The 17,880-nt window shown below is 38.1% G+C and overlaps 1 protein-coding gene across 13 annotated transcripts in view; it reads left to right on the top strand.

Annotated features, from left to right (window-relative positions):
- Positions 1 to 17,880, top strand: part of PHF20L1 (PHD finger protein 20 like 1) — a 59,794-nt gene that overhangs the window by 25,049 nt on the left and 16,865 nt on the right. For 9 of the 13 annotated variants that reach the window (XM_054815974.1, XM_054815972.1, XM_054815971.1 and 6 more), the window contains 6 exons: positions 1,443 to 1,695; positions 3,716 to 3,901; positions 4,108 to 4,314; positions 11,797 to 12,015; positions 12,215 to 12,271; positions 16,167 to 16,271. In XM_054815974.1, the coding sequence (XP_054671949.1) occupies positions 1,443 to 1,695; positions 3,716 to 3,901; positions 4,108 to 4,314; positions 11,797 to 12,015; positions 12,215 to 12,271; positions 16,167 to 16,271 (1,027 nt within the window). The remainder of the gene's footprint in view (positions 1 to 1,442; positions 1,696 to 3,715; positions 3,902 to 4,107; positions 4,315 to 11,796; positions 12,016 to 12,214; positions 12,272 to 16,166; positions 16,272 to 17,880) is intronic. The other 4 variants (XM_054815978.1, XM_054815977.1, XM_054815976.1 and 1 more) reach the window with 1 other exon arrangement.

Genomic DNA, 17,880 nt, shown 5'->3' with positions numbered 1-17,880 from the left:
CTTTGCTTTGCCTTTTTTTTTTTTTTCCATTGGAACACAGAAAGTTCCCGTGGAAAATAAAATCGTGATTTATAACAGAACCCAATAATACTCTCAAATCATCAGAGATGTGATGTTTTGAGTTTGGATAAAGTGGTGCACACATTCTAGAAATACCTTTCTACTTTGTTAGTTCTGGTTTTATTAGATGGTACTATGCTGTGTGATGTAATTGGGACAAGAAAGGGAACAGGTTTAAGAAATTATGTTCAGATATTGTAGTTTGCCATTATTGGGCAAGTTGTAACACATGCACAGTTTATTCAGTAAAGTAGGAAGAACTTCCAGTTAAAAATCTAAAATGCTGATGTCTGTCAATGCATGCTAATTGTCTAAAATTAATACTTCAGTATGTGTGTTAAGAAGGATGAAAATTGATGAAATTGAAAAGCTGCATTATATACTGATTTTTTTCTTTTTTCCTTCAAAAACTGTTTTAACTCTATCTGCTCATTTTTCCCTAAAGGTTAACAATCTATTTAACCCTGTGGTGCTAGAAGTTGTGATTTCTTCATGTGTTTGCACAAACATAATGTGGTGAAATCCAGACTCCCAGCACTGAAAGGGGTTGTGTGAGAGTGTGTTCAGTATTTGGAAACTTTTTGTTGTTTTCAGACATTCCTTAAAGGAGCATTATCAACTTTTTCAGGTTCTTCTCTAAAAATGAAATTTGTGTTTAACAAAGTTTCGTGAAGCACTGTTTTGGTTTTTTTGGGGTTTTTTTGTGGGTTTCTTTTTTTTTTTTTTGGTATGGCCAGGGAAATGACTGTGAAGGGAAAATCTTGGCAACTTTTTTTTAGAACTGTAATCCTCTGAACCAAGATTGCTTGCTTGTAGCAGTGCAGTAGCCTGTCAGAGGTCAAGGAGCTCCTGGACAATGCTTTTAGTCATATGGTTTAGTGTTAGGTAGCCCTGCAAGAAGCAGGGAGTTGGACTCGATGATCCTGATGTTGCGTCCCTTCCAACTTGAGATATTCTGTGGTTCTATGATCACAGATCAATGTAGGTTTTCTAGCTTGTAACAAGTGTGCTCCAAGTTACACTTTGAGACAACACTGACAGTCCTGGTCTACTGAAGATGAAAAAGACAGAAACTAAAAAGACTTTGGTGAATTTTTAAAATGGGAATAGAGGAGAAAAGTTTTTTGTTTTCAGGTTTTGTGCAGGTATTTCAAATAGTAAGAAGTGAGAGTGTTCTGAATACTGAAAATAATTGATAGTGCTCCTTTAAAAAAAAAAAGGTTTAATATGATGCATTTTAAATAGTTCATTTGTACTGAAAATAATGTTGCTTTAAAATGTGTTTTGAATACTAAAGTTGCTTTTAAAAAGATCAAAATAGAATGCAAGAACTACAGCGAAGAAACTGAAATAAAAGTATCAATTTTTTATTATTTATTCAGGAGATTTCACCTAAACCACAAAGTCAGAAAAAAAATGAAGCTGATATTAGCAGTTCTGCCAACATTCAGAAACCTGCACTGTTATCCTCAACTTTGTCTTCAGGAAAGGCTCGCAGCAAGAAATGCAAACAAGAATCTGGAGATTCTTCTGGGTGTATAAAGCCCCCTAAATCACCACTTTCCCCAGAATTAATACAAGTCGAGGATTTGACGCTGGTCTCTCAGCTTCCTTCTTCTGTGATAAATAAAACTAGTGAGCACAGACATTTTAAAAAAAATACCGTAATTACTTATAAGGGATATACAAACATTTTTTTTGGTTGTAAATGGCTATTGCTTTTAAAAATGAATCTGCTTTAAATAAAAGGTCCAAGTGGGAGAATTAGGGGTAGCTCAGTATTTTAAAAGTCAAGTCACATAATAAGGCTTATGAATTACTCTACTGGAAATAATACATTTAAATAATACATTTATATTTATAGAGTCGTGGCTTTTAATGGTTGTCTTTCCCTCCAGCTTCAATCTCCACATTGGTATTAACAGAGATACAGGAAAAATCAAACCTCTCTTTTGAAGGGGCCTGATTCATTAAAGAGAAAAGACATACACCTTGGTGGTTAACCTTTCCTTCTCTGAGAAATTTTGCCTTCAGCAGGCTGATGTGCTGTACCTGTTGGCTGTGGCATTCTTCACCTTATGTGATATTTCTTCCAAATGTGATGTGAAAGAGAAGATGGGTTCAAGATCTGTGGTGGGGAAATATAAAAAATCTGGTTTCTTGGTCTCAGAAAAATACCATAGGTGTTCAGCTTCTTAATGTAACTGATTTGCAAAGTACAAAAATACTGGCTGTCAGAAGAACAGGGAGAGGTTTATGCTGCATCCTTGAATGTGCTATTTTTTATGAATATTAAAATATTTCTGTAAATTTTTTTGAGGTTACATTAGGTTTTTAGTGTTGCTTAGGGTCAGGTAATTTGTTGCCTGAAGAACATTAAATGATGAGGCCAAGAGTTAAGATATGGGTTCCAGTAAGTCAAAAGCTACATTTTTGTTTCACTTTTAGAATAGTGATTGAGGATGAGAGAGTATACCTGCATCGTATGTTTCCCCTTAACCTTGATTCAGTATTTTCCCTTAGGAGATAAGTTTCTTTTAATCTTTTCTCACAGATAGCTTTAAATGAGTGGGAAAGGGAGGGGTGCAAATTCAGCCATCTTTATTTATTCAGGACACATTGGTATAAATTGTATTTTTGTCCCTACAAATTATTAATGGTCATCTATATTGTAATACGCCTTCCCTCCCCACCCCTAAAATAATGGTAAGTAGTTTTTCTTGAGCATGTTTGTATTTTGGATTAAGTTAGACTTCTCTGTAGCAATATGTTAAAAATTAGCGGATTTAAAAATTGGTTAATAGCTTAGATCTTGTTAGTGCCGTCTTTTAATCTTGGGCTTCTGAGTCTTTACCACCTCTAATGGAAATTTAATTTTGCTGTGTCTTTATTTTCAAATCTGTACATCTTTGACTCAGAACTGCTGAAGAAAAGGAGAGATCAGTGATTTACAGTGTAATAATGACTTAAATGTTTTTCTAAGGCAAAAAGGTTGTGAAACTAGGTAAAATTGGAGAGGTGTAGGGGAGTGTGGGTTTTTTGTTTTTAATGAATCAGGCCTATATTAACCTATATCAATCCCCCCCCTTCGTACTTTTTTTTTTAATTAAAAGGTGCTTGAACCTTCTTACTGTGCCATGCATTGGCAGTGTGCATTTGAAATATAGTTGGGGTATTGATATCAGGTTATCAGAAGACAGGAGGTGGGATATAAAATTAACCACTGCTTTGGATTATTTTTTTTAAGTTGTATGCTAACGCTGTCCGTGACTTTTTAGATCTTTAACTGTGATCATTTGTTCTGTTTACTGTTAAATCCTCTTGCCCCCTTCCATTATAAGTAGCCTACACTCATGGGTTATATGGGGGGTTGCCTGTTGTAAATACACTGTTTGCCTAAACCAGCAACCTTTCTCAGTGGGGAAGTAGGTGCCCTAATAATGTATAGTACACAAAAAGCAGAAGCATGTCTTGAGCAGAACTTTTTTTTGCTCCTGGTAGTTGCAGTTTTTAATTACTTTTACCAGTTCTGCTGTGATTACCAGCTTTGCAAATAAGAGCTATTTAAAGCACTCCCCATCTTTAGAACTCAAATACTGCGGTAAGATTATGGTATATCTCTCTGCTTCATGAACATTGAAAGATCTCTTTTTAGGTCCATCACAGCCAGTGAATTCCCCTAGATCCTACAAACATAGCCAACGGAGAAGAAGATCACAGCGTTTAGCCACTTGCTCCTTGCCTGATGATTCTGTAGGAAAAGTTTCTTCTCCCTCTTCAGTTACTGATGGAAAAGTGTTCTCCATCAGTGGTCAAAACCAACAGTCATCAAAATTGGAGGGTAATGTATCTTAATCTAATAAAGAACTGCCCAAGAGAAATTGAATCATAAAAATTAGACCTTTCACGGTTTTCATCTAATGGGATATTTTGACTTGTTGTAGCTAAAGCTGTATGCTGTTCCTATGCTATGTAATGCTGCAATCCAAACTGTTGTTTGTTGGACCTATGTATCTTTTTTAATATTACATTTTTTCTTTTATGTAGTACCTGATGTTGCTCATATGTCACTTGAGAAGCGTGGACCATGTCTCCCTCTTGATTTAAGCCGTAGTTCGGAAGTTACAGCACCATTATCCACAGAATCCACTTTCCGTAATGAATATCCCAGTAAAGACAAGGAAGATATTCAGATGATTACATATCTTTCTTCCAAAGCAGTAACTGATGGAAGAGTAGCTACAACAGCGTCAGGTAAAGAGATTCAGTATACAACCAGTTAGGTTTATAGTTGTAGGGTTAAAACGTGTACGCTTTCAGTCACACAGAAAGAGGAGATACTTTATTTTTTTTCCTTTCTGCGCACTCACAAACCTGCCACTCTTCCTGGGGTCCGTCCATCTGCATATTCTTCGTCTTCGACTGGCTTTGAGCTGCATTAGCACTTTTTCTAACACACTTTAAGGAGGATCTGAGTGTGGAATATAAAAAGTATTTCTTCTAAAACTATTTTATATTGTTAAAACTTGTAAAAATAATTTATGAATTTTTTTACTAACATACTAATAGATACTAAATCTAGATGTACTCATCTTGTGGCTTCAGCTCTGAAACTTAAGAGCATTTTCAGAGGCAGTCAGCATTCTTATGCCTTTGCTTCTGTTTGCAGTGGAAATTGTCATTTGCTTGCTATGGAATGTTACTTGAAAATATTTCTGAAAAATCCTCTAAAACTTATATAGACTTGGTTCACCCTCACAGTGTTAGCAGAGAGCCGATTACTGGAACTCTGTGCTGCCTCTCACTTTGTAACAGTTTACTGGCTACTCTGGTTTAAGTGAATCACTTGGATGGAGGCAATTAAGAGATTTGGGGAAGGGTTTACATAGTGGCTTGCAGACCCTCAAAAAAGTGGGTTATTTTTATCCAGTGTCTGCTAGGTGTCCATATGCTTTTTTCATAAATAAGTCTCTTATGTGGGTGAGTATCATACTGTTTTGAATTGGCTTCCAAGAAGGAATACTCTCTCAAGTCTTTTTTTTTAAGTGAGAAAATTGTTCAATAAAGTGAGAGCAGGAAAAAAAAAATCAAATTATTGTACACTGCTGGGGAAGCTTTTTGGTAAATGTGATCGATACTAAGGGAGGACAACATGACCTTGAAGTATATAATTATGGCACTTGAACTTTAACTTAGTCTTGTTTGGAAGGAGAGGGGCAAATAACAACTTTGCATTAAGCTGATAGTACAGCTGCAGTGCTCAATAGGTCAGTAAAGTGTTTTGTTTAGTATGTATGGCCTCTTCTTGGGTGTCTGCCCACACATGCTCCCACTGAAAGTGTAAGGTGATCACTTCATCGAGTTGTAGTATAGCTATTTAACCTGAGGTAGCAAAGGCTGGGTAGGATTCTTGGATCAATATTGCATAGATTAAAATAGATGATCGTAATTATCCTTTGTCGCAAAAATATCCTATTAATCTTTTAGGCTAATTTATCAAAATAAGGGCTATGGGAATTTCTAATGAGCTGCCATTTAAGCTTTAAAAAACATTACTTAATTTCTCAAGTGAAACCATGTGACAGTCTTGGTTTGCCTTTGGTACCTTGCATAGCAGTAGAATCGCTGGGAAAATTACTTCTGTAAAAGTCCTTTTATCTCATGTCTTCTGCCCCTAGAAGTGCTTTTGGGAGATGTATATTTGGCCACTCATAGAACAAGATCATAAAAGAAACCAACAGCTTCCAACTACCATCTCTTTCTTGTTTGTTAGAACTCATTTCAGTTACTAGGAATTTAACTTCTGGCTTTTCTGATACACATTAAACGATGCAGAAAATGTAGCTGGTAATGCTGACGGTTATTTACGTTGTTGCCCGCTTCCGTCATGGGACTGGCTTGGACTCTGAGTGAGCTGGTTCTAAACCCAGCATCCATGAGCACACTCATACCTGTTCATTTGTTGAGCTGGATCTTGGCCACAACTGAGTCTAATTAAAGAAATAATGTGTTTCATTATAGCCACTTTTATGACTCAAAAATATTTGATGTGTCCACACACTTTGTGTCAGGGAAAACCATTCCCTGACAAAATTATCTGGTATTACTACTTGAGTCCAGAGTGGGAAGATGGAAGTACTTGCACCCTGTGCTGCAGGATGCAGTTTATACTGTATTTAAAGCTTAGTGGAGCTTTTCTGAACCTACATAATTTTAAGAGTTATAAGCTCTTAAGGAACTGATTTGCCAGTTACCTTTTGACTTCTGGGTTTTTTGCCTTCCGGACAGACCTGGTCTTTGTTCCTAATTTCATGTATTAGAGTTTTCCTCCATGTAATAGAAATCTATCTTGAGCTTTCATATTGACTTACTGTCCAAATATTAGAAGTTTCAGAAGTATGTAGCCCAGCATCCACTTGAGCAGTATAAGCTTTGTGGGCTAAAAGCTTAATCTAAGCAGTTTGATATCTTTAATTCAGAGAATTTTGGAGCTAGCTGCCTCTGTCAGTAGTATCTCTAGGACTCTCTAATTTAAGCTCATGTGTCTTTTGGGCTCATCTCAGGCTTCTAAGTCTGAAATTCGTTTGTCTCGTATCCTTTGCATATTCTTCTTAAAAGGTGTATTTTTCTTCTAAGTTCAGCTTTGAAACTTCTGGAGTTACTTTGCACTGTTGAGTAGTTTTTGTTGTGTTCTGTGCTTTAGAAGGCATCTTTTTACTTTTGAAATAGCACAGGTTCTCAAGTCATGTTACTTAAGCACACATAATTACACCAAATTCTTACATGTTTCAGGAGAATGAAAATAATTCACTCTATCACTACTTCTTCTTTTCTAATGAACTTGTTTAAACAATGGCAAGCTAACATATAAAGGAGAGGTGCCCAAAACTTTCCTTTCTCATTCCTGTCAATGCTTGAAATTGAGGAAAAGTTAATTTGCGTTATGCAGGAACATCTGCCTGCCTAAGTGCAATTTAATATATTGCATTGTTTAGCAGATGCATTGTGACTCTATACATTACAATTTGAGAACTTTGGTGTAAAATCCAGACTATTCTGTAATTGTCTACTTTTTTTAATCCGAAAAAGTATTTTTAAATCTATATCCTTTTGTGATATTTCTGCTGTTTAGATTTTATTGGTGCAGTCTGGACAGATCTGGTGTTCTAAATTTTGACAATGCTATGGAATTTCCCAACTGCACTTAAGTTGGACCTGCTGCCTTTGTAATCACTGAAGTAGATAAATGTAGATAGTTTCAGAAATTATGGAGGTAATGAAAGTATTTAGCCTGAAACAGCCTATTACGACTGCCGACCCTTCTGTAGGAGCTGTACTGTTTTACACCCAGAGATGTAATTTGTGGCTTGGGAAGTTTAGACTTCTGATGGAGGTGAACAGTTGAGTCAATTGAAAAAATAATTGTATGTTGTTGAAAATGATGCATTTTAATGACTTCTTTATTCAAAAGATACCGACTTGGTGTTTTTTATCAGAGGGGAGGGATGAGGTGCACTGAAGTGCAGAAGCATAAATGGCAACTCATTATTGACACATAGATCTCAAAATCATTGCTGAAAATGAACAATTTGTCATTTCATACAGGCAACACAAAAGCACTGTGGTCAATTCCTTCAGTCCACAGGCTACATGAAAGTACTGTGCACTTTGGTAAACACTGGTACACTGCCAGTTAATTACTGAATGGAGGTACTGCTTTGTCTAAACTGCGGTACGGACCTACCTGTGATCACCTGATACTGCATACGCATACCTAAGAATCCTTGCTTTCATTTGTCAAACTATGTAGAAAAACTGGCCTTTTTGTCACGTAGCCTTTCACAGACCTTAAATTTGCAGTCAGTCTGAATACATGCAAAACACTAGTTTTCCAGTTCTGACTACATTGAAGTTCAGATCTTTCTGTAGAGTTTTCTTTAAATTTGTGATAATTTTTCTTGGTTTATGCAACTACACCATTTGTCTTAGTTTAACTGTTATGTATCAAGCAAACATAATTTCAGCGAGCAATCTGGGTTTTACAATTTAAGTAAAAAGAAAATATTGTTACACTTACTAATATAACACTATTAATATTTATAATAGTAATATAGCAATATTATCATTAGCTGTTATTTCCTGTTCTAGCTCAGTCTAGATGATTTTGCTAGTCGGGCAACATTAGGTTAACTATATGGGAGATAGTTGCAATTGCGCTAAAAGAAAAAAACATTGTAAAATTATATGCTTTACACACTTTTATTGATAAGCTTACTACAGGAGGAACAAGAAATATACAACATTTTCAGAAAATGAGATCAGTCGCTTTTTAATAAACTCTTGCCAGCGTTATTGGTTACCCGGCAGTTAAGAAGTATCTAGACTCTAGCGAACTAAAGCTCTTGTTACTTTGGAGCCGTTCGTTTTACTCCGAACATCTATTGACAGTCAGGTTTACTCCCTAATTTGAATGTCTGCCTTTCTAATCTCTGCCCTGAAGTTCCCAGCTGATTCTTGGGGTAGTTAGCTGAAAGCAGCAAGAACCTTTCATGTCCTCATCCTTCCTAAAGAGATCATTTTGTGCAGGATGCGGTATTAGTCTGTAACATGTATTTAAGGTGTGTTTAGATATAAAATTCATCCTATGCAGTGCGAGTTCAAAATACAAAATTAATTATGATAGAACCATGAATTATGCTGGTCCTGTTACGATTTAAGTTGTATATTAATGCAAATGATGATACTGCTGTTATTGAGGAAGTTGAAACATCAAAAGCCATGGAATAGAATACATGCAACAAAACAACTTGCTCTACATTGGTAAAATTTATTTCACTTTGCTGTACTGAAATTAACAGTAGCACTAAAAGCTCGTCTGTGCTGCTGCACTTGTGGCCCAGCATCCTGTTCTGTGCCTGTGCTCACACGAGGCGGGAGGGTTGTGCCAGTCACTTCACTGTGCCAGACCAGGAGAGGTAGCATTGAAAACGTGTCATAAAATGGGATGGAAATTGCAGTGGTTTGCATTTGTTTCTAATCTGAAATCAGTCTTCTGGTGGTAAAATCGATCTTAGAACAATGACATAATCAGTAGTTTATCAAGTCTAATCTCTAAGCATCTTTCTCTCTGCAGAGTGTTAATTGCAGACCTCCCACGCTTCACTGTGTGGGAGGTGGCTGACTAGACTCCTCAGCAGGAATAAAATTGCAATTAAAAGTAACAGTTAAAAAATATATGGTAATATTTCTGTAAAGGAAATTTTTTATAAACTAATATTTTCCTTGCTATATTTGTTACTTGCCCTTCAGACTGTGATTGTCTACTTTGTCTAATTCTGTGGTTACTTGTGAGGCATAATGATTGCACAGTCGAAAATTTGGCTTTGCAAGGCTTAACACTTCATTTAGGATTCTGAATCTAGAATGATTTCTGACTTGTAAAAGCCAAGAATAACATTGCAGTGTATGCAGGCATAATAATAATTTCTTTATTCAAGTTGCTATAGAAAGGCAGTTTGGAGAGCTCTGTCATTGAGATGGATATTTGTGTGACTGTAGCAGATTTCTGACCATGGTAAATGTTCCCTCAAACAGTTATTTAGGTAATAGCTGATTACTTTGTCAGATATGCTTGTGTTGAAAATTATTGAGGTACTGAAGTTTGTGTTGTGGCTATCAGCGGCAGAGCACGTGTGAATGTCTGAAGTCAGGATTTCTTTTGAATAATGAAGTTTAAATACTAATTCATCTAATATTGAAACTAATTTTCTCTTGAGCTTGTTTGGATGAGTCTTCTTACATCCTTTCATCAAAATGGCAGTGACCTAACCAAATTATGTGCGTTTGGGTGATCCTTTTGTGCTCTTTTTAGAAACGAGACAAGACGTTGATAGCGTGATGATGTGGAGAAGTGTTACTTTTTTCTTTTACGGAGGTGCTAAAATATACTCATTGCTCCACAGATGGCAAAGCAGTTTAGTCCCATAACAGAGACAAACGTTAATTAGGAAACCCAAAAAAGGAATAATTTGGATAGCGTTTTGTGTTGACAATAAGTGTCCCAGCAAGCTAAGTCCACTTGAAATCCAGACAAAGGCAAGAGCCTGAATAGTAGATCAGTCTTGGAAGGATTATGGTCTTAGATGAGGTGGCTGATTTGAGGTAGTGGAGAGAGTCAGGTAGCCTCAGCCGTGGTCGTGCAGCTCTTGTCTTGTGTTAGAAGCCAGCACGCAGAACTGAGCAGCTGCTGGCTAGATTCCATGGTATGATGATGTCTTGCATCTTGCAGCTGGGAACATCTGGCATTTAAGTGCTGTGTGGTGTGGTCGGTGATGCACCACTTGCTATTGCTGCCCCTGTGGCTTTCTTACTCTGCGGCATTTTCATTGTTTGCCTGAGAAGGCTGCCTAGGAGCTGGAATAAGTTTCATGTACTGTGTGTTGCATCGTAGTAGAATTGGGTTGGTCTGTCCAAGCCTGGAATTCCACCCTACAGAGGCATTATTGCCCTTTCTCCAGAATCCTTTTATGACTGATGAATTTACTAAAGTATCTTAACACTGTTTATTTAAATGCTTTTTGTTTTATTACTGAATCTTAAAAAAAAAGGGGGGGGGGAAGCTCAAAGAACCCATTCCAGATCACCTTCGTATTTTGTCTTGTTTAATATCTTGACTGCTAGCAGATTTTTTTCAGGACTTTTGGGGGGTTTTCTTATTCAGCACTTAAATGTGCAAGTGTGTTTTACATGCTGATACTTTTGTTGGGCTCACACATTGAGAGACATCGAAGGTGACTGGTGCCTCCAGGTGTTTACAGCTGGCATTGAAAAACCTGAACCCCTTATAACTTTGCAAAGCTGCATTTTTGTACCATATGTGCTTGGCATGGTCCTGAAATGTCCTCAATGATCTGATGAAGATTAAACTTTCCTAATTACATTTAAGCGAAACTTAAAGCTCTCACAATATTGATGAACACAGTAGTAGAGAGTTTTGAATAACCTCAATAATGTTCCTTATAAATAACATTTGTTCAAGTTTGATTATTTGAAAATTCCATTGTCCTATTTGATTATAAATATTAGCAATGAAAATTATAATTTGTTTTGTTTTCCCATGTTATTTTCTAATTTGTATCAGGTAACGATTATTTCACTGAATAAACTTTTCTGAATAGTGCAAGACAAGAACTGTCAGTATATGATGCTGGATTCTGACAAAGTATCACAATATTTTGCATGTAATTCAAATGTGGATTAAATATACAGATGTCAGTGATTTAAATATTATTAAAATCAAGAAAAAATGCAGAAGTGTAAATTTTATACATAGCACTAAAAATGTTGTACCAAAGCTTAGATTGTCTGTTGACATAATGGCATGTTCATTGAAACGGTATTGACAATGTCAGCACCTTTAACCCTTACTGTTGAGGTGGGTTTCTATTAAAGTGAAATAAAAATGAAACAAAAAAGCTTCAAAGTAGCAGCAAAAGTAAACTTTAAACAGTACAAGTAGTTTAACAGTGAGTGCAAATTCCAAAAGGGACAGACAAACCTCCTGTGGCATGTATTGTCTTGTATGTAAGACTAAGACCTAGGCATTCATATGCAGTAATTATATGTTAAGCATGATGATATTATTACCAGTACTTGACATTTCAGTGATCTGACCCAGCCAGTGATCTGGCTGCAATCCTTACGGAATGCCTAGTAAATCTGTCTTCTTGTTTTCAGCACCCTCGTCCCATGTACATGCCTTGCATCTGGAAATGCCTTTAACCAATAGTCTAAAGTTACCCAAAGGGAATAGTAAAAAAAAGAGGTCTTCCACATCAGTGAGCTCTGAAGGGACAGAGATACAGTGCTCTGTGCCCATAAAGGAGAAATGTTTTGAGAGTCTGAAGGAGAGAATATTAAAGAACGTGATTGAGAAGGACAAGCATTCAGAAGTTGGTAAACTACAATACTTTCTGTTTCCAGTGCTTTAGACAATAAAAATAATTGTAAAGTGACATTAAATATAATTTCATTATTTGTATGTTTCTTACTATTATGTACCATTAGGACTTTTTATGGTCTAATGACTTTTACAAGAAAGTGGGTCATCAGCCAGACATTGCACTTACGTCATATATTCTTCTTCAATTTGCAGGTGCAGTGAGAATGGAAAGAAAAGGAAAACTGGAAGAGAAGAGTTCTTCAACATATGGTATGTACAGAGCAATAATATTTTTTATGAAAAAAGGGAAAATTCTCTAACACTTGATGTCTCTGAAGAGCAAATGTAAAAGTGTAAAATATTCCTGGACCGGGCTGAAATTCTTTTATTTGTTTAGGTCTTAAAAACATATTTTTTTTATATATGACAAGTTTATAGCAGAAGAATAATTTTATAAGAGAAAATGAAAGTGGCCATAGCAAGGATTTGGAAGGATCTAAAAATGAGAGGCCTGAAAAAAAGTAAAATAAATTGAATTAGTGATAGTGCCTTTATTTCCTTATACTGACGGATTTTGCAGGGGCAGGAGAAAACAGTTAAGTGTTACTAGCAAAACATTTGGCTATTCTTTGAAGAAAATATAAATTAAGAGGTCTTTGGTTTTATCCTGTGCTTTAAAAAATACAATTTTAAAAAAATTTATAGGAGATGGAAAAAAATTCATAAGTGATTCTACCTTGTTTTTCCAGGTCGTAAAAGTTCTGTTTCTGTATTCCGCAAGAAGATAATAAGACTCCAATTTGTGTGCAAGAAACAATCCTTAAATACTGACTTGAAAGATGTATTTTCTGTAACAAGTCAATTCCCTCATTATTCATCTAACTGCTGATTGCTTAGAAAATTATTATGGAGTGGCAATGTTGTGGGTTATATTTTGTGTGGGGACAATTAACAGGGTAAATAGAATTTTTCTGAGACAAAGTACTTGTCCTAATGTGTGTACCAACACTGCTTAGACATGAACTGCAGTGTAAAATTGTATCATAAATTTTAGTCAGAATAAGGTTTCTGTGAGGATGTCTCTGCATAGTAGAAACTGCTGACAGCATCAGCAATTTGGTGATACCGGAATTTCCTGAATTTAGTTTGGAATTTTTCACTTTTGAAAGCTTTTATCTTGCCCAAACCTTTTTGTTATAGGCTGTAAGTAAAATAGATGTTATAAGCTATATAAATAATGCCACTTATTTTGTGTGCTCTGCTATATCTTCTTCTGCTATGATATCTCATTTGGAAATACTTAAAATGATAAAATGTTATTTAGTCATAGAGATTCCTTTGAACCATTCTACCAGCAATTAATGACAGACGTGTCCAAGATACCAAGTGAATTAACTGAAACATTTTGATCTGACAGGCAGCTGGAATACTTGATTTTGAATGTCATGCTTAGGTTAAGCCAAATGAAACAAGTAATTCGGAATGGTAGAATCATAGAATGGTTTAGGTTGGAAGAGACCTCAAAGATCATCTAGTTCCAACCCCCTGCCATGGGCAGGGACACCCTCCACTAGACCAGGTTGCCCAAAGCCCCATCCAACCTGGCCTTGAACACTTCCAGGGAGGGGGCATCCACAGCTTCTCTGGGCAACCTGTTCCAGGGCCTCACCACCCTCACAGGCAAGAATTTCTTCCTTATATCTAATCTAAATCTACGCTCCTTCAGTTTACAATCATTACCCCTTGTCCTATCACCTATCACTTGTAAACAGTCCCTCTCTAGCTTTCCTGTAGTCCCCCTTTAGGTACTGGAAGGCTGCTATAAGGTCTCCCCAGAGCCTTCTCTTCTCCAAGCTGAACAACCCCAACTCTCTCGGGCTGTCTTCATAGGAGAGGTGCTCCAGCCCTCTGGTCATCTTCGTGGCCCTCCTCTGGACTCACTTCAACAGCTCCATGTCCTTCTTATGTCAGAGGTCCCAGAGCTGGACACAGTACTCCAGGTGGGATCTCACAAGAGCGGAGCAGAGGGGCAGAATCATCTCCCTCGACCTGCTGGTCACACCTCTTTTGATGCAGCCCAGGACACGGTTGGCTTTCTGAACTGCAAGCGCACATTGCCGGCTCATGGTGAGCTTCTCATCCACGAATACCCCCAAGTCCTTCTCCTCAGGGCTGCTCTCAATCCATTCTCTGCCCAGTTGTGCTTGGGATTGCCCCGACCCATGTGCAGGACCTTGCACTTGTCCTTGTTGATCTTCATGCAGTTTGCACGGGCCCACCTGTCAAGGTCCTTCTGGATGGCATCCCTTCCCTCCTGCGTGTCAACCACACCACACAGCTTGATGTTGTCAGCAAATTTTCTGAGGGTGCACTCGATCCCACTGTCCATGTTGCCGACAAAGATGTTAAACAGTGCTGGTCCCAGTACCGACCCTTGAGGAATGCCACTCATGACTGATCTTCACTGGGACATCGAGCCATTGACCACAAATCTTTGAGTGTGACCATCTAGCCAATGCCTTATCCACAGAGTGGTCCATCTGTCAAATCCATGTCTCTCCAATTTAGAGACAAGGATGTCACGTGGGACAGTGTCAAATGCTTTGCACAAGTCCAGGTAGATGATGTCTGTCACTCTTCCCTTACCCACCAATGCTGTAACCCTGATGTAGAAGGCCACCAAATTGTCAGGCACAATTTGCCCTTAGTGAAGCCATGTTGGCTGTCACCAATCACCTCCTTATTTTCCATGTGCCTGAGCATAGTTTCCAGGAGGATCTGCTCCATGATCTTGCCAGGCACAGAGGTGAGACTGACCGACCTGTAGTTCCCCAGGTCTATCCTTTTTTCCCTTCTGAAAAATGGGGGTTATGTTTCCCCTTTTCCAGTCAGTGGGAACTTCGCCGGACTGCCAGGACTTCTCAAATATGATGGAGAGTGGCTTAGCAACTTCATCCACCAGTTCCCTCAGGCTTTCCTAACCTCATCCCTTGCTGGTCGGACAAATTCTCTGTATTTCTCCCAGGCTACTTGCCCTTGCTTCCACCCTCTGTAGGCTTCCTTTTTGTATTTGAATTTGTCCAGGAGCTCCTTGTTCATCCATACAGGCCTCTCAGAGTTTATGCCTGACTTCCTCTTGGTTGGGATGCATCGCTCCTGAGCTTGGGGGAGGTGATCCTTGAATACTAACCAGCTGTCTTGGGCCCCTCTTCCTTCAAGGGCTTTATCCTATAGTACTCTACCAAGCAAGTCCCTGAAGAGGCCAAAGTCTCTCCTGAAGTCCAGGGTAGTGAGCTTGCTGTGCACCCTCCTCGCTGCCCTCAGGATCTCAAACTCCACCATTCCATGGTCACTGCAGCCAAGGCTGGCCTTGAGCTTTGCGTTCCCCACCCAGCCTCTCGTTGTTGGTGAGAACAAGGTCCAGCATGGCACCTCTCTTCATTGGCTCCTCTATCACATGGAGAAGGAAGTTATCATCAATGAATTCCAGGAACCTCCAGGATTCCTTGTGCCCTGCTGTGTTGTCCCTCAAAGAGATATCAGGGTGATTGATGTCCTCCATGAGGACCAGGGCTTGTGAATGTGAGGCTGCTCCTATCTGTCTGTAGAAGGCCTCATCCACTTGGTCTTCCTGGTCTGGTGGCCTGTAGCAGACCCCCACTATAGTGGCCTCTGTCCCCTGCCCTCCCTTTAATCCTGACCCATAAGCTCTCAATTGGCTCCTCATGCCTCCCCAGGTGGAGCTCCTTGCACTCCAGCTGGTCATTGACATAGAGGGTGACACCCCCTCCTTGTCTACCCTGCCTGTCCTTCCTAAAGAGCCTGTGTCCTTCTGTTCCAACACTCCAGTCATAGGAGCCATTCCACCACGTCTCCATGATGCCAGTAAGATCATAGCCCAGCAGGTGTGTGCACGTCTCTAACTCCTCTTGTTTATTCCCCGTGCTATGTGCGTGTGCATAGAGGCATTTCAGTTGGGCCCCGATGAAGGTGACTGGCTGGAGTGGCTGGGATTCCTTTGTGGTGCACTTCAGGTGCTCTCCTGCTGACCTGTGATCCTCCTTCTGACTCTGGGCCTCTGTTGCCAGTGTTGGCATCAATTTGGTGGGAGTGGGATGGATTGAGGTTCCCCTCAATGTTTTAAAATGTGTAATTTTTATTTCAGGTAAAAAGAAAGAAAAGGAAAAGGAAAAAAAAGAGAAAAAGGAGAAAGATCATAAATCAAAACAGAAAAAGAAGAAGAAAAAAAAGAAGAAATCTAAACAGCATGGTAAATTCAATTTACTTTTTTTTTAAATAAGCAAAACCACTCAGTGTATTTCTGACATGAGATATTAAAACTTGTTTCTAAACAATATGAATGTCAAATTTTAGAAATTCCAAAGACTAGATTTTGGCCTTAAATGTTGAAAGGACACGTAGATCTATGACCTCATTTTTGTATTTATAGCCTTTCTCAATGTGCTAGACATAGATATTTCATAGATATTTTTTATTCCTTCAAAAGATAGGCTTGCTGGTCTCACCTCTTCAAATTCTTCATTTGAAGCTCTGTGTACACATCCTACCTATTTTGCTTGGACCTTAAAATTATTCTAGAATCTAGTCTGTTGCTAAATTTCAGTGGTTTACTGTATAAAATGCAGCCCCTCTGTAACAGTTAATCCTTAACAGCTAAGGTTGGTCTCTCTGTTGCCACAACTTGGTTTGTTTTCTTTCAAATGGTGATTCTGTTTGTCTTCATCTCACTTCCCTATTCTGATTCTTCGATCATATCACTCATCTTTTTCTTTTCTCTGTTACTTCCATTCCCTAGAGGGTCAAAAATAGTTTGTGTTTTAGACATGAGGCTCTAGGTAGCTTGTCCTTTTTTAACAAAACAAAAAATCTTTTCAAACCGCTTTGTACTTTTTTTCCCCCCATGTTTGAGAAGTACTCCTGTAAGAGTGTGGTTTAAAGTTTTAGCGCCATCCCTTCTGTAACTTTCCTTGCATGATTTCTGCGGAAAAACTGGACAATGTTTGGGTTTTCTTTTTTAATAAAAAGATAACCGTCCTGCTGACTAGTACAGTTTTACTGTTTCTTTGTATTTCTTCCCATTTTCCACATCCTTTGGTTGTTCTAATCTCCCATAAAATCACATTACAGGTTCCTTGGTTTACCTGTTTTTGCATCGAGTGCAGTCTTAGTTGCAGCGTTATGGCAATAAAAATAACAGCATGGTCAAATGCAGACTGATTCTCTCTTTTGTTCTAGCCAAAGACTGAATCTTATTTTTTGTATACTACGCCTACTTAATTTAAAAAGTGTTTCAGGACTTAAAATAATACTTATTATTTTTATTTTGCTGCTGGGTGTTTTGTGATTTTTTTTTTTTGAGAACATCTTTACATATTCAAAAATTTAAAAATGAGAACATAGACTGTCTTTTCTATGCCTGTCAGATTGACTTTACTTTTGTGTACCTTGAGAGTCTACTTTACTAGATACAGTTGTAATAATTTTGATTAAAATTTCTTAAAATATGAGAAGGTGAAAACTTAAAACCTATCAAAGAATTTTCTAGATTTTTTTTTTCCTCAAGAGCATGCGGAAAAAACATATGCGTTAGAAGGAGCTTCTGACCACAGACTTGTAAGGATGCCTTATGGATCTCTAGAATGATTATGCATTTGTCCAAAATTTGTGCTATAACATGAAAATGCTCCCAAATCATGCAGTGCTTGAATGTGAACTGCAATAATCTAGGTTGCAGCCTTCGCTACTTCATCTGTGATTATTAAAACATGGCCAAGCGAGTTAAAACTCTCTATGGGTTCCATTTTTAGGAAGGTGTGCCAACACCGTGTGTACAGCAGTATCCCCAATGGCACTCTCAA

Source organism: Grus americana, chromosome 2, assembly GCF_028858705.1.
Source record: "Grus americana isolate bGruAme1 chromosome 2, bGruAme1.mat, whole genome shotgun sequence".
In the NCBI taxonomy this organism is placed as follows: domain Eukaryota; kingdom Metazoa; phylum Chordata; class Aves; order Gruiformes; family Gruidae; genus Grus; species Grus americana.
Note: the sequence above shows the minus strand (reverse complement) of the source record. Positions and strands in the feature narration are given on the sequence as shown.